This window comes from Macrobrachium nipponense, chromosome 43, assembly GCF_015104395.2.
Source record: "Macrobrachium nipponense isolate FS-2020 chromosome 43, ASM1510439v2, whole genome shotgun sequence".
Classification (NCBI taxonomy): domain Eukaryota; kingdom Metazoa; phylum Arthropoda; class Malacostraca; order Decapoda; family Palaemonidae; genus Macrobrachium; species Macrobrachium nipponense.
Genome location: NC_061104.1, coordinates 3,569,085 through 3,594,821, shown reverse-complemented (window position 1 = coordinate 3,594,821; position 25,737 = coordinate 3,569,085). Strand labels below are relative to the sequence as shown.

The window sequence follows — 25,737 nt, the reverse complement described above, 5'->3', positions numbered from 1 at the left end:
ATGTCTTGAAAACAAAGCGACAGTTGTATTCCATTCATCGAACGTGTGTGTGTGTGTGTGTGTGTGTGTGTGTGTGTGACCTTCACTCATCAATAGCTAGGAGAAAAGTGTCCAATAACTAAATGCTTTTCGTTCCTTTGTAATACCAACATCATGTCTGCTGATAATTGTCCTTCAGATGAAAGCAAAGTATTCAGTCAGTGAAGAATGTTATCCGCGATGTTGAGTGGCCCCAGGACATATAAATATGATCATCGATCATCAATGCTATCAAATCACTTATTTGACAACTTTATAATATTCAAATGTAAAAGGTTATTGGATTGTTGATAAATAATAGGTGACAGCACCGAATGAGTGAGTGGTACTTTCGAAATATTACTAAGTTTGCTTGCTCTTGATTTATTGAGAGAGAGAGAGAGAGAGAGAGAGAGAGAGAGAGAGAGAGAGAGAGAGAAGGGCCGGGGGTGGGGAGCGGTTGGCACCCTGTACTCTTATCGTCGGCGATAACAGACCCATCTAAGGAAAAGGATGTTGCACCACCTGACTTTATCAACAACGATATCACAGAACCCGGAGCTTGCCTCTCTCTCTCTCTCTCTCTCTCTCTCTCTCTCTCTCTCTCTCTCTCTCTCTCTCATTTGTTCTTGCCGATGCTATAACATTGATAAAATTTGTTAGTGTAAATAATAATTGAGAGAGAGAGAGAGAGAGAGAGAGAGAGAGAGAGAGAGAGAGAGAGCCAACGGTCAAACCCTGGCCCCGGGCACGAAAACTTTCCGATTGCGTCATTCATTGCAAGGCCACAAACACCTGACCATCTCGCCTGCAAAGAAGACTCCTCTGCTAGCTATTCCGCGTCCAGCGCCGTCTGGCAACGTTCTGGGACGTCTCGCCTCTTTATTTTGAGCTGGCGATAGTTTGCGGGCGTCCTGTGCCCCATACAGCAGCTGGGAACTGTCATGAGAATATTTTCGCTGCTAGACTTCCTGACAAATTCTACGCGAGTTGGGCAGAAGTTTCCGCACGCGGTATTATCATTGTCATCATTGTATCGTCACTTCAGCTGTGTTCAAGGTTGGTCTCTCATTGTAATCATGTTAGGTTCGCTACAATGTGTTTGGATGGTCATTTGCATAAATTTCATTCTGTTGGTTGTTGATTTACGCTACCCGTAAGGTATGTTGTAACTTTGATTGCTGTTACTTGCTCAAACTATATAATTTTTTTTTTTAAATTCTGCACCTTACATTACATCACGTTTCTGTCGGTAATTTCTGTCATTTTTGGAACTTTCCTTGGGCCAGGTGATTTCTGGTACGTTCCAGTTGCTGTCCGAATGAGGTTTTTTTCGGTTTCAGAATTTTGTGGTTTCAATTTCTTCTCATCAAGTTTAATGACGAATTGTGTTGCAAGGCTTCGGTATTTTTTTTCCACACGGTCAAATTTTTAATACTGACACTATAAGAACAGTCACCATCCTCATCCGCATAGGAATAATCACCATCTTCATCCGCATAGGAATAATCACCATCCTCATCCATATAAAACAGTCACCATCCTCATCCGTAAAGGAACAGTCACCATCCTCATCCGTACAGAAACAATCCTCATCCTCATCCGTACAGAAACAATCACTAACCTCATCCGTAAAGGAACAGTCACCATCCTCATCCGCATATAAACAGTCACCATCCTCATCCGTACAGAGACAGTCACCATCCTCATCCGTATGGGAATAATCACCATCATCATCTCTATAGGAAGTTTCACCATCCTCATCCATGAATCAATGCACTTACAATGATTTGCTCTGTATGTTTACTGAATGTTAGACGATGAGCAGAACCTGTTACGTAGAAATATTTGCGTAAATATATGAAAGTAAAATGTCGAGAATGTATCTATCAAGATGAATGGAGTCTGCAAGAGAATTAAATCCCATAGAATCTATCCCTCAGAGGATATGACCTTGAAAATAGGATTCGATCTCGTAAAAGTACAAAATCCTCAATACTCCAGGAGATCCAAATCTACAAAGGACTCGAACCTACGTAAAACCTATACAGAAGCACGAACCTTCTCATGATTCTAAACTACGGAAGACTTTGTAATACAATAGTGAACCCAGTGACAATTCACTTACAGATCACTCGAACCTTTTGAAGAACTCGAGCTCCCGAAAGATTCGAACCTTACAAAAGACTGAAATACAGACTCGAACTCAATTACAGTTACATTACACAATACTTGAACATTTTTAAAGCTCCCAAAACTATTCGAACCTACAGAAGACTGAAATAAATACGATTCGAACCCTATAAGATACTTGAACATTCAGAGAAACTCGAATCCACAGAAGATGACTGAAATAAACCACCATCTGAAAGTCACCCTGTAATAACAAATGACTTGCTCAAGGTCAGGATGATTTTGGTATAAAGGAGGAGGAGGAGGAGGAGGAGGAGGAGGAGGAGGAGGATAGGGGCACGGGAAGGAGCAGTGTAGACTGCAGATGTTGTATCACTGAGAAATAAAAGATTAAAGATGAGAATGATAAGGGTAAACCGAGAATTGACGAATAGAAAGAGGAGGAAGAAATGACAATAAAAAAAGAAAAATGACCAGGAAGCGAAAGAGAAGAGAGAGATAATGCGAGAACGAGAATGGTAAGACGGCTCAAGACAAAACACTAACCCAGCATGACGCCATGGAAAGGGAATTCTAAAATAAAATAAATGAATAGATAAAAAAAAAACAGCCATAAATAAATCGTTACACTGAGGCCAATTTCCTTGTACAGGAATGAGGGAGGAAAATGCAACAAAACAAGGAGAAATAAACACACAAAAACATCATAGCATCAGAGAAAGAATTAAAAAAGTCAAAAGTATCTCACGTATTATATTAAAAGGCAACTTATACAAGATTATACAAGGTGGTGTGCGCTGTAAACACCCTCTGGGAACCTTGCTATAAGGGAACATTAAGCCTTTCACAGGAGCAATTTAGCAAATACATCTTCCTTGTATCGCAATACATCTTCCTGGCGTAACCGCCCTCCTCCTTCGCTGTATCCCTGGGCGGGATATATATAATTTGAAGGACACATTGGGAAAGGCCTGAGGGGAGCCATTGTGGATTAAATAATAAGTCTCTCTCTCTATCCTCCTGCACCTCTCTCTCTCCGGCGTTCCTCTCCTCCACTCTCACATCATCTCTCTCTCTCTCTCTCTTGTAACGCCAGATAACTTGTAATAATTTATTTATATTCAATTCAGTTCTCTCTCTCTCTCCCTCTTGTTGCAACGCCATGATAACTTGTTTAGAATAATTTACCTTTTTTTTATAATCAATTCAAATTCTCTCTCTCTCTCTCTCCATCCTCATCTTCTCTCTCCTCTCTCTCTACTCTTCCTTTTTTTGTTGTTTCCTTTTACGTGGTTTTTATTATTATTATTATTGATTATTATTATTATTATTATTATTATTATTATTATTATTATTATTATTATTATTATTATTACAGTACATGACATGGTATCATATATCATTCACAGTACAGTTTGGATTACGGTACATTTTTTTTTTTTTTTTTATACTTTGTACGATAACGTTATCGTTATTATGGTTCTGGTTAAATCAGGGGTTACTGTGCGACATGAGGTACCTATAAAAAAGATTAGTTTTAGCTTTTATTAACGTTACTGTTTTCATTTATTTTTTTTTTTCACTGTCAGGGGTTACAGTACTACATGAGATAGCTCCTTTTCTTCACGCCAGGTTATAAGGTCATCACGCTGTTTGCAACCCTGTTTTTTTCTAAGTTATGTAAGATTATAATAACCCTGTTTGTTTATCTCTCACTTTTTTAAAGTTATGTCAAGTTTTACAATCCCCTTGTTTGTTTATTGGCATGTTTTTTAAAGATACGTAAGATTGTACAACCGTGTTATTTGCTTATATCTTACTTTTTAAAGTTATGTCAAGTTTTATAACCCCTTTGTTTGTTTATTTCAGATATTACAACCCTGTTCTTTGTTTATTTCTTACTTTTTAAAATTATGTCACATTTTGCAACCCTATTATTTGTTATTTAGTGTTTTTTCTAGTTATGTACGATTTTACAGCCCTGAAGTTTGTTTATTTCTTTCTTGTTTAGAAGTTATGTCAAGTTTTACAACCTTTTGTTTGTTATTTTTTTTTTTTAAGCTATGTAAGGTTTTACAACCCTGATGTTTGTTTATTTCATACTTTTCAAAAAGTTGTGTCAAGTTTTACAACCCTGTTTGTTTGTTGGTATTTTTAAAAGTTATATATGATTTTACAACACTGATTTTTGTTTATTTCTTACTTTTTTAAAAAGTTATATAAATTTTTACAACCCTGTTTGTTTGTTGGTGTTTTTTAAAGTTATATATGATTTTACAACCCTGATGTTTGTTTATTTCATACTTTTTAAAAAGTTATGATTAGTTTTACAACACTGTTTGTATGTTGGTGTTTTATAAAGTTATATATGATTTTACAACCCTGATGTTTGTTTATTTCTTACTTTTTTAAAAAATTTGTCATGTTTTACAACCCTGTTTGTTTGTTGGTGTTTTTTAAAGTTATATATGATTTTACAACACCGATGTTTGTTTATTTCTTACTTTTTAAAAAGTTATGTCAAGTTTTACAACCCTGTTTTTTTTTTTTTTTTTTTTAAAGTTATGTAAGATTTGACAACTCTTGTTTGTCCATTTCTTACATTTCTTAAAAAGTTATGTAAAGTTTTCCTGGTATAAAGATTATGTGAAAGTGTTTTTGAAGGATGTAGAGTTGAGTGAATGCATAGTGCAAAGGTCTCGCTTATTTGAATCAAGATAATTATTCCCGAGCTGAATGACCGTCGTTATCGTGACGCCAGAGAGTATAAATCAGTCAGTGAATCCGTCGACCTTTGAAATTGATCTCTTATGGCAGGCAGTCTTATCCGTGTGCTTGAAGGAAATTTAAAATACCTCAGGAACTTCGTTACTGAATTTTGTTTTTATCTTAAGTTTTATTCTGAAATATTTCCTGAATATGTTTAATATGTCATTTTAATACACCTTGTTGTTTGTAGCCTTATATCCCTCTCTCTCTCTCTCTCTCTCTCAGCTGCAAGCAGCGGCTCATTACAGCTGACTACTCATTCTATAACGCTGATTTGGTCAATAGAGGTTTAATGGATGTTTAGGAATGCACACCTTGAGAGAGAGAGAGAGAGAGAGAGAGAGAGAGAGAGAGAGAGATAAAAGCACACTTTAGAGAGAGAGAGAGAGAGAGAGAGAGAGAGAGAGAGAGAGAGAGATAAAAGTACAACTTTAGAGAGAGAGAGAGAGAGAGAGAGAGAGAGAGAGACGTAAAACCGCAGCTTTACGAGCTCAAGCGCAATTAACGGAAGAGGCAAGCAGATTCTCTGGAATCGGTTCCAGAAAGACGTTCAATCCGAACGGGGCGTTGGGCGGGCAAATGAGACCCATTTTTGGTCGTAATAAAACCATCAGTGGAATCGGGAGCCGTCATCCGCCCGTCTGAGAGAGAGAGAGAGAGAGAGAGAGAGAGAGAGAGAGAGAGAGAGAGAGAGAGAGAGAGAGAGAGAGCGTTTGACGATTGCCAGTCTTCAAACCCATCTGTGTAGCATTCTCCTTAATTGCTGATCGCTGGTCGTATCTGGGACTCGGCTTTCGTGGTGGTTGGGGAGGGCCGGGGGTGGGGGTGGGGGGCGCGGGGGAGGATGGGGGGAAGGGGAGGAGGTTCGTATTATGAGGATCGGACCAGCTGTTGTTTGTTTACATTTTTATCCTTGGGAATATGGATGATTTTGACATTTTAGGTCTCGTGGACCACCTGATTTGTATGATAAGTCATTATTATTGTGTTACAGTATGGACAAATGGCCGATAAATAAATAATCTTTTTAGTCATCTTTGCTTTACCAAGTTGTATACACACACACACACACACACACACACACACAAGAATGACAGGACTTTATTTTAACCAGGATGGTATCTAAAAGAGATTTGTATATATATATAAATATATATATATAGTATATATATATAATATATATATTTGTGTACGTTAATATGTATAAATAAGTATATACAGTATATCAATACACATTTATATATGTGTATGTATATACATGTATAAATATGTATATATGTAAATTTGTATATACACTTATATACCTTTTACATTAAGACAAAATCCACCAGGAAAAGCGAAACAATGGAGTAGGAAAGGTACCGCTTCCCAGACCTTTCGAATGCTCGTCCTTTTACTAAGCAGACTCTACCTACTAGTAAAGGACGAGAGGTCAAAATACCTCGCAGCTCGTTTCACTTTCCTTCGTAGATTTTACCTTTGATTTATGTTAAACATATTTGATATATACTATATATATATATATGGATATATATATATATATATATATATATATATATATATATATAGTATACATGTAAAAGAAACCAAGAGAAATTTATCCAAGTTCTGTTTTCTATACACAGACGAGGAAAGTCTGCTTACCCTGGCTGGCAAGCCAAGACCCCTAAACCAGATTACCCCTAAATCTCTCTCTCTCTCTCTCTCTCTCTCAGTTTTATATGGGGGACGTCTCTAGACGTCCTCTTGGAATACGAAGCGGAACTAATGAAAATCTGGTCTCATTTCGGATTCCGCATTGGACTACTTCCACAGCTTTTGCCAGAGTTTTTCGTTCATTTTTATCCTTTTACCTTTAGAGGGTTGGGATTATGTATTTATATATATATATATATATATTATATATATATATTATATATATATATGCAAATATTTACCTATCTCTGTATCTCTGTATCTTTATATATATTTATATTATGTATTCTGTGAAATATATATATATATATATATCTAATATATATTATATATATATATATACTATATATATATATATATATATATATATATATAGAAATATATATAAAAGTCCCTTCATACATACAAAGTAACACGTGAGTGTTTTACAGTCCATTTCATTGCATCATTTATGGCCGATATTTAAAAAAAAAAAAAAAAAAAGTAAGTTTCATTATCTTATCAATAAGCTTCCTGCCTTTCAAAATAATAAGCGACCCGATAATAATATTATGATTTAAGAAATACAGGGTTTCTTTGTGTTTTCTGCTTGGCTTATTTAAATTTTTATTTTATTTTAATTTTTTTGTCAATATTCTAATTCCATTCTGGTTTCTTCCTAAACTGCCTTTTGATTAATGTTACCTGGTGAAGTATTCGTTCCATATTATTATTAATTATTATTATTATTATTATTCATTATTATTATTAATTATTATTATTATTATTATTATTATTCATTTATTATTATTATTATTATTATTAATTTATTATTATTGAAATAATGGCTATTGCAGCCTCGTTTTATCTTAAACAGAAGTTTTTATACCAAGAAATCTCAGCTGAAATAGCCCTTATTTTCAATAAAACCTTTATTAATGAAGGTCTTCTTCCAGCATATTATTATTATTATCATTATTATTATTATTATTATTATTATTAATTATTATTATTATTATTATTATTATTATTATTATTATTATTATTATTATTATTATTATTATTCAGTAGATGAAACCTAGTCATTTGGAACAAGCCCACCGAAGGGGCCACTGACTTGTTATTCAACCTTCCAAAGAATATTATGGTGTTCGTTAGGAAGAACGCAAGAGGAAAAAAAAAGAAAAAAAGTTAATGAGTAGATAAAAATGTATTATTGTGGTTATTTATTATTATTATTATTATTATTATTATTATTATTATTATTATTATTAACATAAAGCGAGTCACACACAAACAACCCTGACTGACTGACTGCCTCCAGGTGGAGATCTTTGAGACCAGATAATATTAATATTGGTGCCTTATCAATGCTTTCGAGAGCAGCAAATGAAGTTTCAAGGACTCGCTTATCAGACACCAACGTTCCCTGAGAAAGGTTTTTTTGGGAGAGAAAAACCGGGACACTCTGTGATAAAATATGAAGTTGTGTCGTCTCGTGGTCTACTACAATCTGATGCAAGCGAGGCTTTGAGCAGCCTTGAACCTAATGGCCCTTTGGGAATTTTCTCATTGCTTTTGTGTTCCCCATTTCGTGCCATCTTCTCTTGCAATGTCGGCTCCTAGCTGCTGCAATCCGTTTTCGTTCCTTTTACTGTACCTCCCTTCGTGTTATCTTCCTCCCATCTTACTTTCCCCAGACCTCTCCTGAGGCTAACAGTTGTTTCGTATTGCAACTTTCGAAAGGTTTTCCTCGTGTTACACCTTTCAAACCTTTCTACTCTCGATTTTCCTTCCAGCGCTGAATGACCCCATAGGTCCCAGCGCTTGGCTTCTGGCCGAAATTTTATATTCTACATAATTTCTTTTCCCGTAGTCATGTAATACGTATTGCATACATTCTTATGATTTGCATTTTCAGAAAACATCGCTGGTAAGGTTAAATGCGTCTGCTTTAAAAAAAAAAAAAAAAACATTCGCTGCCTATTTGTGTCACTCGTCGTTTGTAACAAAATTATGATTTCCATAATGTAAAATGTTACTCACTCCTCTCGAAACTGTATGGGCTTGAATGTAGACCCTATCCTTCCCCTCTATTGAATTTCTCCTTCCTTCCAATGGCGAGGTTCCGCGAATATCCCGTTATCCAGTCCATTTTTCCTCCCTCTACCTCCGTAATTAACTTCATCAGTTCCTCTCCTAAGCCGATTATCGTGTTGTGTCTCCTCCATTCACGAAATATGTCCCACCCTACGTGTGGGCATCATTATCGTTGATGATCGAGTTCGTTTTATGTTAGTGTGTCATTTTTCTCTCTAGGTCTTTCGTTTGATAGTTGGATTTGTTGGCTGCTGAGAGAGAGAGAGAGAGAGAGAGAGAGAGAGAGAGAGAGAGAGAGAGAGAGAGAGAGAGAGAGAGAGAGAGAGAGAGAGAGAGAGAGAGAGAGAGATAGGAATAGGACGTTTTCTTTCCAAGCAAATTTCGAAAACCTGTTACGGGACGGAATCGGCTTAATCCTCTTGCCAAGTACACATCTCATTCACTGCACATTTCCTTGCACCACCAAGCTTTGGACTTCTCTTTCTTCTTCTGTTTTCCCTGACACCTGTAACATTCTGTCTTCCAAAAGGCGAAAAAAGCTTCTGTTTTCTTGACTACTAAAACTTAACATCATTCAAGAGGCCAAAAGGTCAGTCATTTTCTTGGTGGATAAATCCCTTTAGCTTCCTTTTAAAAATGTCTTTTCAAATTACGTTGCCTGTCATAATAGCTTTCGGTTTTAAAAACAAATTTTAATTTTGTAATCACACTCAAACGCATGAATAACACACTGTGCTGGCACTGATTTTCTGCTTGCGTTGTTGTAAACTGAGAAGTGCAGTGTCAGTGATTTCATTCAATTAACCCCAGCGCTTGGATGCTGCTGTCTAAATACAGTCATCCGTTCGTAACTGAAAAACTAAAAAGGGGGAATTATTCGCAGGTGTCTTCTGCAGGCTAAATGTTAACTGTCTATGATAAATACAAAATAGATAACTAGACACATACACTTTGAGATGCTTTAATGTAGTTCACAAACGTAAATATATAATAGATAACTAAACACAAACACACACACACACAAACTATATTATGGTATGAGCTAATTTACAAACATAAGTACAAAACAGATAACTGAACACAGACCCACACACACACGCATTATGCTGTAAGGTGAAATTACAAAATGCTCCTACGCCTACGCAGCTACTCAAGTTAAATGGTTCTTGTTCGTTAATCATCATTAGCGAATTGAGCTGATATAACTGACAGAATTTAATGAGTCAGATCTTGAAATCGAAGTCATTAGAAAGAAATTAATATTGTTCCCGTCTGCCGTTCTTATGTATAGCTACGACCCGGAGCATTATTAAGGAACTAGTATGAAGTAGAACGAATTATCCCATCTCATTGATGTAATTGGATACTTATAAGGTTCATTTCAAGTTAAGGAGACTGTTCCTCCCAGCGCCCCCCCCCACCCCCCCCCCCCCCCCCCACCCCTTACTTTTCTAATTTCGCTCTGTCCTTGAACGTTAAAAAGGAGAGCTTAGATTTTAGATCCCAGTCTCCCGCTCGCTCCCACCACTGCTTTTGAGGAGTGCTTATCTTGCAGCCAGTCGCACGAGCGCCTATATTGAACTTCGGTTATGCTAATGACGCCCCCCCCCCCCCCCGCCCCGCCCCCCCCCCCCCCCCCCCCCCCCCCAACTCTTCGTCTCAGGAGGTAATCATAAACTGGCGGAGTTCGGTGGTTGCTATGGTTTCTTCGAAGGTCGTCCGCGTTGAGCAAATACTTGTTTAGGGAAAGTTCGATGTTTGAAGTTGATCTCGGAAGAACTGAAAAGGATGGAAAATGAGGGAGAGGCGTAGAAATGTGAAAGGGGCATACTGTAGGGGTCAATGGAGGAGGTTAAGCTTATGAAAACAGTGCAGAATACATAAGTGGAATTAGAGTGGAGTTAGAGGAAGACCTATAGGTAGTGCATAAGGGTTGTAAATACGGCATAGGCAAGAAAGGGCCTTCATATCCAGGAAGCATTGAAATACCTGTAAAATAGAGGTGAACGTCGCAATGTGTGTTCGAGGAACTACTAATGAGCGTTCTGTGTAGTGTATTATGTGGTAAATTTTCAGAATATTCTGCCCAACATTTTCATCAGAGGTCTTCATTAAAAGTAGGAATGTGATAGCACCTGTTGTGATGTTTTTCTCCTGGACCATCCCCTGCTAGGGAATACGGTATCTTGGTGATATATAATACCTGTGTTTGTCTGCAACTCCTCTAATGTAAGGTTGTATTAAGAAATAGCATGTTGCTTGAGCCTGGTCACTCTCAAGAAGGAGGTCATGAAAGTGTTTATATTAACGACCGGATCTAATGTGCTGTTAACAGATTGTGATAATTTGAGGTTGAGGTATCATTACACTTAACTAACTGGGAAATCGTATAATCTCCAGGTTCTTTGTTTTCCAGTGATATTACATGTTATTAAGTTAATGAATTAAAACTAGAATCAAATCAGTGACCCTCGGTTAGATCTGAAGGCATAACTGTTGATGAAATCGCTTTCTGTATTTCAGATTTCCAAGACCCATTGGAAATGGACTGCGACTCTTCAGTTTGCAATGACCCTTACGGTGAACGAAGGGCCCAGAAGAAACGCCCCTTCAGGATACGACAGAACAAACTCCAAAATGAAATGCCCCAAAGTCCGTCGGGCATCGGGGCGCTGCCGCCGCCGTTCTGCGAGGCGGGCGCCACGCTCCTGGACGAGGAAGGCTTCCCTCTCTGGAAACTGGACGACTCGCTCACGGACGAGGAAGGGTATCCAGCTCTGAGTCTCGAGTCGTCGCTCTCTCAAAGGAGGACGACCGTTTTTGGCTCGGGGCGAGACGAGGAAGGCTTTCCGGTGGCGACGGGACGCCCCTCGCGCCGAGAAATGTCTTCCTACTCGTACCCTTGCGACCGCCGCGTCGATCTCGAGTCTGGGGAGAGGACCGGAAGGAAGGTGTCTCCGGTGCGGAGATTGGGACGATACAGCCATGGATGTATTCCAGAGGTTTACGCTTCCGGGAGGCCCTCTGGAATCGGCGGCAGATGTCCTGGGACGAGCGGAGATAGTGGGGTCAGTAGTGATGGTCAGGTCGACTTCGTTCCTGGATCCGTAAACGCCCAGTTTCTCGAGTCGTGGTTTGGTGAACTCACGATTCAGTTGTCGAGGCGAACAGATTTGACGAAAGACAGCAGCAGTGGCATGGAAAATACTTGAGAGATCAGCTGATTTTGGGTTGTACCGGGAAAAAATGTCGACCTGACTATAAACGTAGTGTTTTATTCAGTGTACTGAAGAAGGTTATTGAAGTTCAGCGGCATGAAGTGATACTTTTTTGCAGCACGAACAGAATGGCAGTAGTTCAGATTCGTCAAAATCTTCGTGACATTTTAGCATGAAACCTATTGTTTCATAGAAACGGTTACCTACGCAGAATCTTATAAAAAACAGGACTGACTTAGAAAAATAAGGAATGGCTTCATATACAGAATGGCAGTAATGCAAACTTATCAAAATATTCACGACGTTTTAGCCTAAAAACTTTTAATAGAAATGGTTACCTAATTAGAAACTTAGGGCGACTTTGAAAATAGGACTGACTTTATATTCAAAAAGTGAATTGACATCCATATGTATATGTACTCTACTGAGGAACCAAAAGTCCTCTACATATACCTATAAAAGTGACGTCTGTGGAATTGAGAAGTATGAAGTGGGAGCTCTTTGGTGCATAGCCTCTTGATAAGTGGAACCTGCCAATTGGAAGTGGAAAATGCTTTAGGTGCTAATGTAATTCTGAGGTGTTTTTTCGATAATCTGACGAGAGAGTAATAGAATATGTATTTACATATATATTTGCTAAGATTTTTGTTTTGTATTAGTGCAAAATAAAATAAGTGCATACGAGACTTTCATTCTAATTTGATTTGATGAGTCGGTTTGATATGACTTTAGTGTACAATGTAAACACATTATATATTATATATATATATATTATATTATATATATATACATATAATATATAGATATATATAGATATGCATGCATATTTATTTACGTATATTAAGTTTTCTCAAAATGAAAGACACTGGAAATCTTTTAATTGATAATGCCCACGTTATCTCTTCCTCCCTCCTTATATTTTCCTATCATCTTCTCCTCCTCCTCCTCCTCCCTTCAACCTCTCAAGAAAAAAGAAAGAGAAAAAAAGGAAAGAACTCAAAATTCTCTGAAGAATTTCCCACAGCCCAAATCTCCTCCTCCGGTGGCAATAAAGAAACGTCTTTCAGGAGCATTTAATATTTTAGGCAAAAATCAAGAACTTATTTCCATCGAAAAGGGGGAACCCTCTTCATTGACTTTATTCTATGAGGCAGAAAAACCCTCTGCCTTATCATACTTCACGGAGCCGATTCCCGTCTCCCTGGGAATAGCCTAGAGAGAGAGAGAGTGACGACGAATGTATTTGTCAGTTCGCGGGGGGGCAACGGGACCCCTACCCCCTCCCCCCATCATCTATGGCCTTTCCTTCTCCCGGGATGGAAAGGTGGTGAGGCGGCGGGGTCTAGAATCATTACCAATTCCTGTCTCCCTTAGAATAGCGCAGAGAGAATGACGACGAGTGTATTTGTCACTTGGGGGGCCGGGCAACGGGGCTCCCCCCCCTTCCCCGCCCCCATCATCATGTATGGCCTTTCGTTCTTCCGGGTGGATGGGGGTGGGTGAGGGTAGGGTCGGGGGTTGAGAATCACCATACCAATTACCTGCCACCTCCTGATGGAATCGGGGTCGCATCTTCTATGGGTCCATTCCATCTTTCCTTTCTGGAGAGATGGATGGAAGAGGCACATATACAGAACCTCGCCGCCGCTATCAGCTGTCACCTCCTGATGCGAAGAAGCGTCCCGTGAAGTATATATATGCGCGGGACAGGGGGGCGGGGGTGGGAGCCCCCCATTTCGAATCTCCCGCGGAAATCAGCGTCTCGGAAAATGGCAGGCAACTCGATGGCGGAACTGAAATATCTGACGTTTTGTTTGTCCATCGCACATGTTACGACGCTCGTCTTATGTCTTTTCCTCTTCCCAGTTTTGTGTCGCCCGGATTCCCCGTTTCCGTTCGTTTCGGGTGAAGGAATGTCGCTGAGGAAATGGTGTTTATACATTGTCTTTTATTCTGTCTATAAAATTTCTGTTTGTTTTTCGTAGTCTTGTTTTCCCTTGCGCTTGATTTAGGACTTGGCTGTTTTTAAGTGATAGTATTTTCTTATGTAGATATAAATATATAATATATATAATATATATATATATATCTATATATATATATATATATATAACATATTATATAGTCGGGGCCCTACTTGTTACCTTAAAGAAAATGAGAAGCAATTGAAATTGAGAGAGAGAGAGAGAGAGAGAGAGAGAGAGAGAGAGAGAGAGAATTGAATTGAATATGAGTAAATTATAGTTATATGACGTTACGAGAGAGAGAGAGAGAGAGAGAGAGAGAGAGAGAGAGAGAGAGAGAGAGAATTGAATTGAATATGAGTAAATTATAGTTATATACGTTACGAGAGAGAGAGAGAGAGAGAGAGAGAGAGAGAGAGAGAGAGAGAGAGAGAGAGAGAGTTGAAGAGAGAGAGGAGAGAACGAGAGAGAGAGTAAATTGAATTGAATCAAAATATTACAAGTTATCTGGTGTTTCAACAGAGAGAGAGAGAGAGAGAGAGAGAGAGAGAGAGAGAGAGAGAGAGAGACTTTGTGAATCGGCTTCAAGGGGAGAAAACTAACCAAAAAAATAGTCCCTTATGACTTACAACCTCACATGAATGATGACTCATGAATAATGCACCAGAGCCTCGATGACAGGACTTCGCGACCTGAATTCGAAATGACCTCGGGTCCTCTGGCCTATCACAGGGAGGACTACGTTGAGTGAAGGGCAGTTATGTCCTAGTCGTGGGATGAAAGGGCGTTTGTGTATCATCTGTCTTAATTTTTTTTTTTAACCTTGCATTTAGCAGCTTTTGTTTTCGCTATTGTGAATTTTTTGTTTGTTTGTTTGGAGATGTGGATGTATTTGTGTGTATTTATATATAAGTGTATAAATATATAAATATAAAAATATATATATATATATATATATAAATAGATATATAATATATATATATATATATATATATATATATATATATATATATACTATATGCACATACAATATACATTTATATTTGTTTGTAAATTTATATAATATGTATGTATATATGTGTGTAAAATATAAATATTTATTATTATATATATAATCACTATACATATATTTAAATATAAATTTAAACCAAAATAAATATTATATGTATAGGCGATATTATATATAAACCTATATATATATATATATATATATATAGAATATAATTATTATATAATATATAGTATACTATAGATGCTATTCAATATATTAACATAGATTATATTATAATTAGATATATATATAGATATAGATATATATGTATATAAACTATAGTATATATTATATACTTACTAAATATCTAATACTAATAATCTAACAATATACTTACTTAGTATAATAAATCCCCATATCTTTATAACTATATTTCTGATGAAAACCAAAAGACAAAACAGTCCAAAAATAGCCCAGCTACTGCGAAAAACAGAACATACACGGCCGGAGAAAATTACGGAAAAAAATATATCTCGTCAGCTGACTACACATTGAAAATGAAGATCTTGCAGTGTTGCGATGGGGTTGACGTAGAGAGAGCTCCCTCAAACCTGCCTCTTCAGTGAACGTGACTACAAAAGCATTAAAGTTAACAATTGATGTTACTCTGCCGTTCATGACTAGGAATTCAAAGTCAGAATTCCATGGCCAAGGCCCGTCTGGCAGGTGAATTGGTCCACTTCTGCCAGTTAGCGAAGAGACTATAGCCCCCCCCCCCCCTAAAAAAAAGGTAATCTAAGACTCAGTCTCTAATTGGGGGAGGGCCAGATGGTGAGGACCTGTTGATTCAGTTCTGTGTTATTTTTTCTTCAATTGTGCTGATATTTTTCTAGTTTTATTGTGTCTCTTCAGCCGATGTTATTTCTGTCTCTCTGTTAGTGGGTTGAACTTCCACTTTTTTTAGTAATCCAGCTGGTCTTTGCTGTAGGAGACGATTAAAATCAAGGTTAATGTGAACGACTTCATTCTGTCTATCAACTTTTCAATGATAAAGCTTCGTTCGTGATTTCTTTTAGTGAAGTGTTGGGATATGAGACATTGATTTTAATATGGTGAAGTTTCCTACGCATCTAAGTATGTGGGAATCACTGTTCCTTCCTCCCATGAGGTGCCATACCAGGCATACCTGAAGGTTCTTGCAGCGTCCCTTCGGCCTCAGTCCTTCATCCTGCAAGGAGCCATGCTGTTTGGTATTAGGAGTCTTTCTTCCTGCAAACAGCCATGCTGTTTGGTATTAGGAGTCTTTCTTCCTGCAAACAGCCATGCTGTTAGGTATTAAGAGTCCTTCTTCCTGCAAAGAGCCATGCTGTTTGGTATTAAGACTCTCTCTTCTTGCAAGAGCCCATGCTGTTTGGTATTAGGAGTCTTTCTTCCAACAGCCATGCTGTTTGGTATTAGGAGTCTTTCTTCCAACAGCCATGCTGTTTGGTATTAGGAGTCTTTCCTCCTGCAAACAGCCATGCTGTTAGGTATTAAGAGTCCTTCTTCCTGCAAGGAGCCATGCTGTTTGGTATTAGGAGTCTTTCTTCCTGCAAACAGCCATGCTGTTAGGTATTAAGAGTCCTTCTTCCTGCAAAGAGCCATGCTGTTTGGTATTAAGACTCCCTCTTCTTGCAAGAGCCCATGCTGTCTGGTTTTCGTTCTCTACCTAGGTTACGCTCAGTAAATGTTCAACTCGGCAGCTTATCAGAAAAGCAGTCTAGGAAAGTTGACCTCGAAATGAATCATTTGTCAGATCCCCGAGATCAAAGAATTTGGACACAACGCGACAGAACATCAGAGAGAAATAATTTCTAATTTCGTGACAGTTCGATCTGTAAATTAGGCTAAGTGATGATTGAACGCAGCAGCAGCTTAGCTTCAAAGCAGTCCACGAAAAATCACCTGAAAATGGATATCAAATGTCGAAATCAGAGGCAGGATTTGGACACAACGAGACAGAAAATCGGAGAGAAGAATTTGTCTTAATCAAATGATGCGAAATGGCGCCCTTGTTACCTGTTGCACGAAAGCATATACGACGATACGTTGGTTCAAGCGCGACACGGAAAGGTTCTTGATGATGAGAATTGGGCCCCCCATGTTTCAATACGAGCAAAGTAGATCGATTGCATGGTTCGAGTGCTTGCTGGCTCGGCTGTATGCTCGAAGTGTTTGCTCTCTTCCACGTGCCACTCTGTTTGATTGCTTCGCGTGAGCGTGGCCAGATGGTGAAATGACGCGACAGTCGTTTTTATTATTCACTTTCTTCATGCAGCAATATAATTAATTCACCAGGATAATGTCTACTAGTGAACAACAATATCTGGCTTTCATCAGTGGGTTGTACCATAGTAGATTCACATCAACCGTGCATTTGATGTCTAGGCCAGTCCCTTACGACGCTCCTCCTGATTGGCTGTTAATAAGCCAATCACAGGGCTGAAAACTGTCTCTCTCTCGAGTTCACATGGGTAGGTTCTATGTTCCACCTCTCCTGAGGGATACGTCTTTCAAAAGCATCCCTCAGTAGATGTGGAACATACATCCTACCCATGTGAACTCTTGAGTGAGACTGAGAGTGTCCAGCCCTGTGATTGGCTTATCAACAGCCAGTCAGGCAACGGTTGATGTGAATCTACTATAGTGATGTGGATGATGTCTGGTGCTCAATGTAGCATTACTGCGCGGATGAAGATAAGATTATTAAGATTCTATCGTGCCATTGTTTCCGTTCCTTCCTTGTTCACAGTTAAAATCAACACTTTCCTCGGCTGACCTTATATTTGTCCTTTTAGTTTTCTGAAGAGAAAACTATCCGTCCGCACTTTTCCTATCCTCCCTCAGATCTTAAAATCTACTGAGGCTAGAGGGCTGCAAATTGTTTTGTTGATCATCCACCCTCCTATCACCAAACATACCAAATTGCAGCCTTCCACCCTCAGTAGTTTTTTTTTTTTTTTTTTTTTTTTTTTTTTTTTTTTTTGTTTTTTTTTTTTTTTTTTTTTTTTTTTTTTTAAAATTTGATCTAAGCTTAAAGTTAGCCAAAATCGTGCTTCTGGCGACGATGTAGGTCAGGCCACCACCGGGGCCGTGATTAAAGTTTCGTGGGCCACGGCTCATGCACAATTATACCGAGACCACGAAAGATAGATCTATTTTCGGTGGCCTTGATTACACGCTATAGCGGCTGTGCAGAAAACTCGGTTACGCCGAAGGAACTCGGGCGACTGTTTTTTTTTTTTTTTTTTTTTTTTTTTTTTTTTTTTTTTTTTTTTTTTTTTTTTTTTTTTTTTTTTTGTGATCATATGATTTTGAACCAAAATTGAGTCATTAATATAGAAATATCAAATTTAGGTCAACCCGTTAGCACTAAGCTCCTTATAACTTTCCAGATCCTATTGGATTTAAAACTCTCTCTCTCTCTCTCTCTCTCTCTCTCTCTCTCTCTCTCTCCTTATAACTTTCCAGTTCTTGCTGTATTGAAAACTATCAACTATCTCTCTCTCTCTCTCTCTCTCTCTCTCCTCTCTCTCTCTCTCGTCCTTCTTTTCTCTCTCTCTCTCTTTCTTTCTTTCTTTCTTTCTCTCTCTCTCCCTTTCTCTCTCGCTCTCCCTCCCTCTCCCCCCCCCCCACTCTCTCTCTCTCTCTCAAAGCTGAAGTACTTGATAAAAGTTTAAACCATCGTCGTAGCGTGACGTTAAAATCATAGATAAACATGATGATGTTGCCGTCACATGACCCTTTTGGACATACCCTGGTGATGTGTGATCTTGAATCTTGCCATAAACTGGCGATAAAAGAATAATAATAATAGTAATAAAAGCGAGCTTGGATTCTGGGAGCTGCAGTGTCACGTAACACGTAACAAGCACATAGAGTAGACTTGCCTCCACTCTGCCTTCATGTGTTTGCAGGCCAACTTCTCGTCAGTTTTTTTATCCTCAAATTTTTTTATATTTAATTTATCGTCAGTTTTTTCCTCAAATTTTTTTATATTTACTTTCTTGTCAATTTTTTCCTCAAATATGTTATATTTATTTTTCGTCAGTTTTTTATGCTCAAATGTTTTATATTTATTTTCTCGTCAATTTTTTTTCTTCAAATTTTTTATATTTATTTTCTCGTCAATTTTTTCCTCAAATTTTGTTTATATTTATTTTCTTTATCATTTTTTTCCATCAAATTTTTACATTTATTTTCCGTCGTCAATTTTTTATGATTCGAAGGTTTTATATTTTAATTTTTTTCGTCACTTTTTTTTTCTTCAAATTTTTTATATTTATTTTCTCGTCGGTTTTTTTTTCAGCAAATTTTTTATATTTACTTTCCCGTCAGTTTTTATTCCTAAAATTTTTTATTATATTTATTTTCTCGTAAATTTTTTTTCTTCAAATTTTTATATGTATTTTCACGTCAATTTTCTTTCTTCCAGTTTTTCATAATTATTTTCTCGTCAATTTTTGTTTAGATTCTCGTCAAATTTGTTTTTTCTTAATTTTATTATCTGGTCAATCAATTTTTTTCATTATTTTCTCGTCCAATGTGAGAGATTTTATCTTAGAGAATTTTAGACTGAAAATAAAATGTTCTTCCAAGAGTAACTGTTAAGAAAGATTAGCCTGATTCCAGTCAGGATTAGTTGAATTTTGCACAATTCAAGTGCTTCTGGCAACGATATAGGATAGGCCACCACCGGGCAGTGGTTCAAGTTTCAAGAGCCGCGGCTCACGCAGCATTATAAATAGAGACCACCGAACGATAAATCTGTTTTCGTTGGTGGGCCTCGGTTATACGCAGTAGCGGCTGTACAGTATAGAGAAACTGAAAGGTGAGGGAGGTTTCAGCTTTCACTCAAACCCCAAGATTTTTAAGAGGTTTTCCCGGTCGTACAGTCGCGTCAATCTAATCTCAGATAACGTTATCCGGACAGAAATGATAATAAGCTATTCATGTCGATCGATGTGTGTGTATGTGTGTGTGTGCGTGTGTGTGTGATGAACTCTTTTTCTTTGTGTGAGGAACTTGGCCAGGTTTGGGAGAGTGTCCAGTTCACGCTAGTTAAATCGGTGGACCTGGTTCTCCTTGACGGATTTTAAATTTTTTGACATTCAGGCACGCGTTGGAGGAGACGGAAGCCGGTTGCTTGCAGTTATTAGACTTATTAATGGTATATATATGTATATATATACATATATATATATATATATAATATAGATATATATATATATATATATATATATATATATATATATATAAATTTCTGTCACTACAGACTGAACACCGGTCTTCGAGTGAGAGTCCAAGGCGTTAGCAATTCGTCCTGTTGATATATATATATATATATATATATATATATATATATATATATATATATATATATATATATATATACACACACACACACATAAAGTACCTTTTGTAATTCATGATTAAATATCGACGTAGCATTTGATGGCTTTTTGACAGAGTCATGTAATTAGGGACTTCAAACGAAGGGGCCCCCCTCCTAAGACTTAGGGTTATATTTGATCAGATTAGGTAAATTGCGTTAAGTTAAGGTTAGTTTAGGCATGATGTACAGAATAGAAGGCTAATCTGTTTTACTTTCTCGCCTTCTGTGGATAGTGGGTGTATTATTATTATAGTATTATTATTATATTATTATTATTATTATTATTATTATTATTCATAAATCTCTAAACTTTTTTACGCAAGCAAGCAAAAAAGCCATTGCCTTAAACACTACATAAACCAAGTAAATAAACAGACATCTAGATGAGCCTAAAAAAGACGTTAATAAGATGCTGCGTTGTTAACTTCCGACCATCAACAATTGCATGCAATGTTGTTTTGTGTGATGTCATATGCGCGCAGCATCTCTCTGGGACGGAATTTAGGCGAACGTGGGATAAGCGAGGCAGCATCATCTTTGGTCGGCCGTGTGTTACAACAGCCTGGACTAAAGAAAGAATGGCGGACCTTGAATTACTGTTTGTTTTTGGCCTTCAAGTGTGAGCTATATATCTTCACTTCTTTCTCGAAGAGGTCACTCAACCCCATTTTTTTTTGAGAGGGGTGAAGGAGAGTTGTGGTTTGTGGGGTGGGGGGCGCGGTTGTTGGGAGGTGGGGGAAGGGAAGGGGGTTGGGGTTTGGGACCCCCAAGGTCAGAGTTGAAGATGAGTAAACAGATAGACAAGAGTTAAAAAAAGAAAGACTATAAAACATAAGTCAGCTCTTGTTTGTACCCGGCACTAGTTGTCATCCCAACTGCGTAACTGCATGTTTTTGTATGTCTTAATATCTGCCGTTAAGGAAGACTAAAGCATCTTTTATTATGTAAACGAGTCAACAAACAAATTAGATTGTTTATGATGATAAAAAAAGAAACATGGAAAACTTGAACCGAGTTGGCATAATAGAATTCACCACCCGAAGACACATAGATCAAGTTGTCAGGCCAATACAAACGCTTAGAGACTATCGTGTTGCAGAGTTGCCGAGTCGTCTAAAAAGTGAGGTTTTGTCATTTGACATCGTTCCGAGCCCTATTCTAAATTCATCTTCAATTATCCTATGCAGTATCGATCGTTTCACGCTGCTCTTAAGATTCCGCAGAGGGAAAATCGCACTGATAACTTTGTAGAGGAAAATTCACGTGGGACGAGCAGCGGTCTCCGACAGCAACTTTATCAAGACAGTGGAGGAGATGGGAGTATAAACTGTGCATTACGTATCTGCCAGTGTATTTGTCGACGAGGCCGAGTGAGGTTGGTTGATTATACTCTTCAGGGGATTTTAATACCACCCGGTTTTATTTTTCGTCTTCAGATGACGAAACTCTTAACTTCTTAAGAAGAGTAAGTGATGTTCCAATCTTGCGGTTTCTCGCTACATTAGTTGTAAGTTTAGATCGTCATCTCCCCTGCTGTAATCTCTCTCTCTCTCTCTCTCTGAGAAATGAGTAGTTATCAGTGCGAGATTTCCTCCCATTATGATTTCAGTGGAAGCCCGTTTCTGTCACTTTTTTTTTTTTAAATGGCGATTTGCGTAAACGCCTGTTTCGCATCAACGTCCCTTTTATCTTGATGCATTGTGGTTAGATCCCAAATGACCTTGAAAACAAACACACGCCTTATCACAGCATTCTTCTGTCACGTTATGCCTAACTTGATTGGGATAGTGATCACTCTTAAACTCTCGCAATTACGACCAGAAATTGGCTCTCTTTTATTCAGGGATAACTGTGTTCTTTCTTTGAGGCTATTTTCGTCCCCGCTGGTGAGGGAGAGAATCCATTAACGTTTCTAGCCCCGAACGAGGTTAATTTTTGTCAGCTCTTTTACTTCGGGGTTTTTTTCAGCCGTCCAAAACCCGTTAGTCGTTAGTCAGGTATTTTCTGGCGATTTTTTCCATTCTCATTCACTAACTGCGCTTAATCCCTTTTTACAGGACTTGGAGCTTCAGCTTTCATTATTTTCCCCCGTGCATTCATTCCTGTTCCCATAGCCTACAATTTATGTTCTGTTTGATGCTAAAACTATTCTTATTTCATTCTTTGATAATCACGTGTTCTTGTTTCATTTCACGTGATGTTTCTCCTTCCGTCTGCTTTTTTAAAATTTTTTATATAGTCATAATGTAATTTAAAGTAAAGACAGACATCAAGTCAGCTATTTCGTAGCTTTAAATCATCCATAGTTGCTTCACTGGTGATTTAAATTTAGAAATCATAATATTTGCAAGATGGAGTACAGTTTTTCATTTAAAAACACTCCACTTGTGTAATAAACTGCAGATAAGTGACACATGATGAAGCAATGTTTCATAATTAAAAGCTGTTCCATCATGTGTTCTTATATATGCACTTGGTGAATTTGATAAAACCGTATTGCCAGTGAAGTCCACTGATTGTTATTGTTGCATCATTATTGTTAAGAGCAACAGGCGAATAAGAACACAATGGTAAGAGTCAGTTTCTTCCAACAGAAACGAAAACTGAAGATGCAGGCCTTGGCTCAACCAGAGCAGTTTCTTATCCAGAACGTTCACCACGGAGAGCGTACCCAGGACCCTGGTGAAGAAGGGCGTCCGGGAGCAGTCGATTCTGGATGTGGGTCCAGTCAGAGCAGAAAAGCAGACCAAGAATCTGGGGAGTCAACTGGGAGGAGGGTCGTTGTGCTCAGGAAGCCCCCTAGCTCACAGGTACAGAGTTCTGTCCTCCCTCAGGACAGGGAGCACACAAGTGAAAAATGTAGCGTCGGCAGAAGTTCTTCTTATTTACCTAAAAGTTCAAAGAGTAAAAATGGTAGGGCGAACAAGGCATTCAGAGTGCCCAGCGGCCAAACGGAGTTCAGACCCAAAGCGAAGGGGAGCCTGTGTGTCAATGCTTGGAAGGAGTACCTGTTAGGAACCAGCGTCCTGCATCCCAAAATCATCACGTTCGACCGGTGGGAGAACGGATGCGACACGTGGTACAAACTCTGGTGCGCTTACACTGCAATCGTCAGCAGCTGTTCTTACTACAGCATGTGGATCAAGAGGCTCCTTCTCTATACTCTGCGAATATTCGTTCCAATAACAGGCGGGAAGCTCTACTTCTGTTACTTCAGGCATTACCACATATCTATACACAAGAAGGGCGAGGAGCAGAGTCTGAACATCAAATTCCATGGCAGCCCCTTCCAAGGGGTGACCCTGTATTTCGCGAGGATTTGCTGTCCATTCTGTGCTGCCGAGTCTCAGCGGACTTTGACGATGAAGTATTTCCAGAGCACTGTGATGGAGCGTCGGTATTTGATGAGGCATAAGCTAGCTACTTGAAGCACTGCAAAACTTCTTGCTTGCAGGAATAGTGAAATCATATGGGCGTTTTACAAGTAACTTTCCAGGGCGCTTGCCTGGTGTAAAGGTCATGGTACGTCATGCAGCTGGTGGCCAGAACTCGGGCTGTCTCAGATGTACTGTTTTTGTTTTTACAAAGACTTTAAATTCACGGGAGAAATGTTATACCCTGTAACTAAGCAGCTAATTGCTCTATGGGCTGATGATTGACCAATGTTTAGAGTTGTTTTTGCCATCAGTGTCAAAGTAGTAGTAATATAGGATCTGTAATGTGATAGCTAATGACTGGAACAAGCGTCCAAGGGTTTTACTCTTCACCTCACTCCAGTCGTAAAGTTTTTTTTAAGTGAAACTATGTGTTCTAAAGTTGTGATAAAAGTAATCATTATCAAGTAAAGCATTCAGTGCAGAACTGACAAGTAGCCTTTGACACAAAACTCTTACAAGCATTATCTTCGGAACCCAAAGCCTATTTAGTGTACCATTATGAACTGAAGCAGTTGATACACTTTAGTGTTCATGGTAGTTAACAATACCACAAACCCAGTTATTGGTCTCTTTGCAAATAGATATTTAAACTTGATCAGTCCTCAAACATCAGGTGAACGTTTCAACTACGTCTGTGTAATAGTTTGAATGAAAATGATACCACTCTGAGACCCTGATCAGAATCAGCCTTGTATTTGAGTTATAGGAACAATCATTCTTTGGTAAATATGTTTACATGTTAATTTGATGCAAATTAAACACGTGATAGTTGCAGCCGCTTGCAAATCATTCGTCTGCCTGACTTATGTCAGGATGTTATTGTAATTTCGTATTGTTAGCGTCATCATACTGATCATTGTTATTGTTGGTAATTTGGTAGTCAGCCACATTTCCTTCACTTGGTAGCAACTGTTATGTCGCAGCATAATCGATTTACTTTTTCACATCATGATTACAAAAATTTATACATTTTTTAAAACATTTTATGTTACATTCATTGTCCTATTTTTAGGCGATCTTTTAAAATAATTTTTAAAATAAAAATCAAGTCATCAAAAAGAGGGAAAGCTGAGCCAGGATTTATTCGAAAACATTTGATTGTTTTAATGATCAAACGAGTTCCTATGAGAGAAATGAATGAAAAGAAAAAATCCATTGATTGTAGTTTTTTTTTCCTCAGCCTCATCTTTATGAAATTAGGTTCAACACAAAGATTAAATAAAAGTTCAAATGTAACACAAATCTATAGACAAAATCTTTTACCGAGTATCTTGTCTTTAAGCGTCTAAAAAACACAAAAATACAGATCAAATTTTAAAAATCTATATCAAGGTGTTTATGTTTACACTGATTAAGCCTTCCTGATTTTTATCACCATCACCGATCATAAACCTGTCATGAAATTGACACGGGGTTTTGGGGGGGGCGGGGCGACTTATAGCCACCTGTAAAAGCAGCACTTCAGCTCTAAGCTCTGCCTACGCTTATCTTATCTTGTCCAGAGTCAATTTTTTTTTTCAGGTGTAGTTACTTATAATGATAAATTTTGCCCCCTGCATGCACAGTGAGTAAACAGAAAGATTCTTGCCTTGGGAAGTCTCTCTCTCTCTCTCTCTCTCTCTCTCTCTCTCTCTCTCTCGCCACACAAAACATATATATATCTATATGTATATATATATATATATATATATATATTATATATATATATATATATATATATATATATATACACACACACATACACACACACATCGATAATATAATATAATATATATAATATATAGATTACAATTTACACAATAAACATATATTTTTTCTTGGAGGTCTCTCTCTCTCTCTCTCTCTCTCTCTCTCTCTCTCTCTCTCATATATGTATATTGCCTTGGGAGTATTGTGCTCTGAGAGAGAGAGAGAGAGAGAGAGAGAGAGAGAGAGATGACCTCGCTTAAAAATCGAACAAGAACTTGAGGTGGACGCGAACTCTGGGGATATCCGATTC

The 25,737-nt window shown here is 38.0% G+C and overlaps 1 protein-coding gene across 9 annotated transcripts in view; it reads left to right on the top strand.

Annotated features, from left to right (window-relative positions):
* The window catches only part of LOC135213986 (uncharacterized), a 107,702-nt gene extending 82,807 nt beyond the window's left edge, over window positions 1–24,895 (top strand). For 4 of the 9 annotated variants that reach the window (XM_064248069.1, XM_064248070.1, XM_064248071.1 and 1 more), the window contains one exon: window positions 11,218–12,593. In XM_064248069.1, the coding sequence (XP_064104139.1) occupies window positions 11,218–11,906 (689 nt within the window). In that variant the 3' untranslated portion in view covers window positions 11,907–12,593. Of the gene's footprint in view, window positions 1–626; window positions 1,078–11,217; window positions 12,594–21,102; window positions 21,767–22,895 lie in introns of those variants that run through there. The other 5 variants (XM_064248068.1, XM_064248066.1, XM_064248067.1 and 2 more) reach the window with 5 other exon arrangements.
* The last annotated feature ends 842 nt before the right edge of the window (window positions 24,896–25,737 follow it).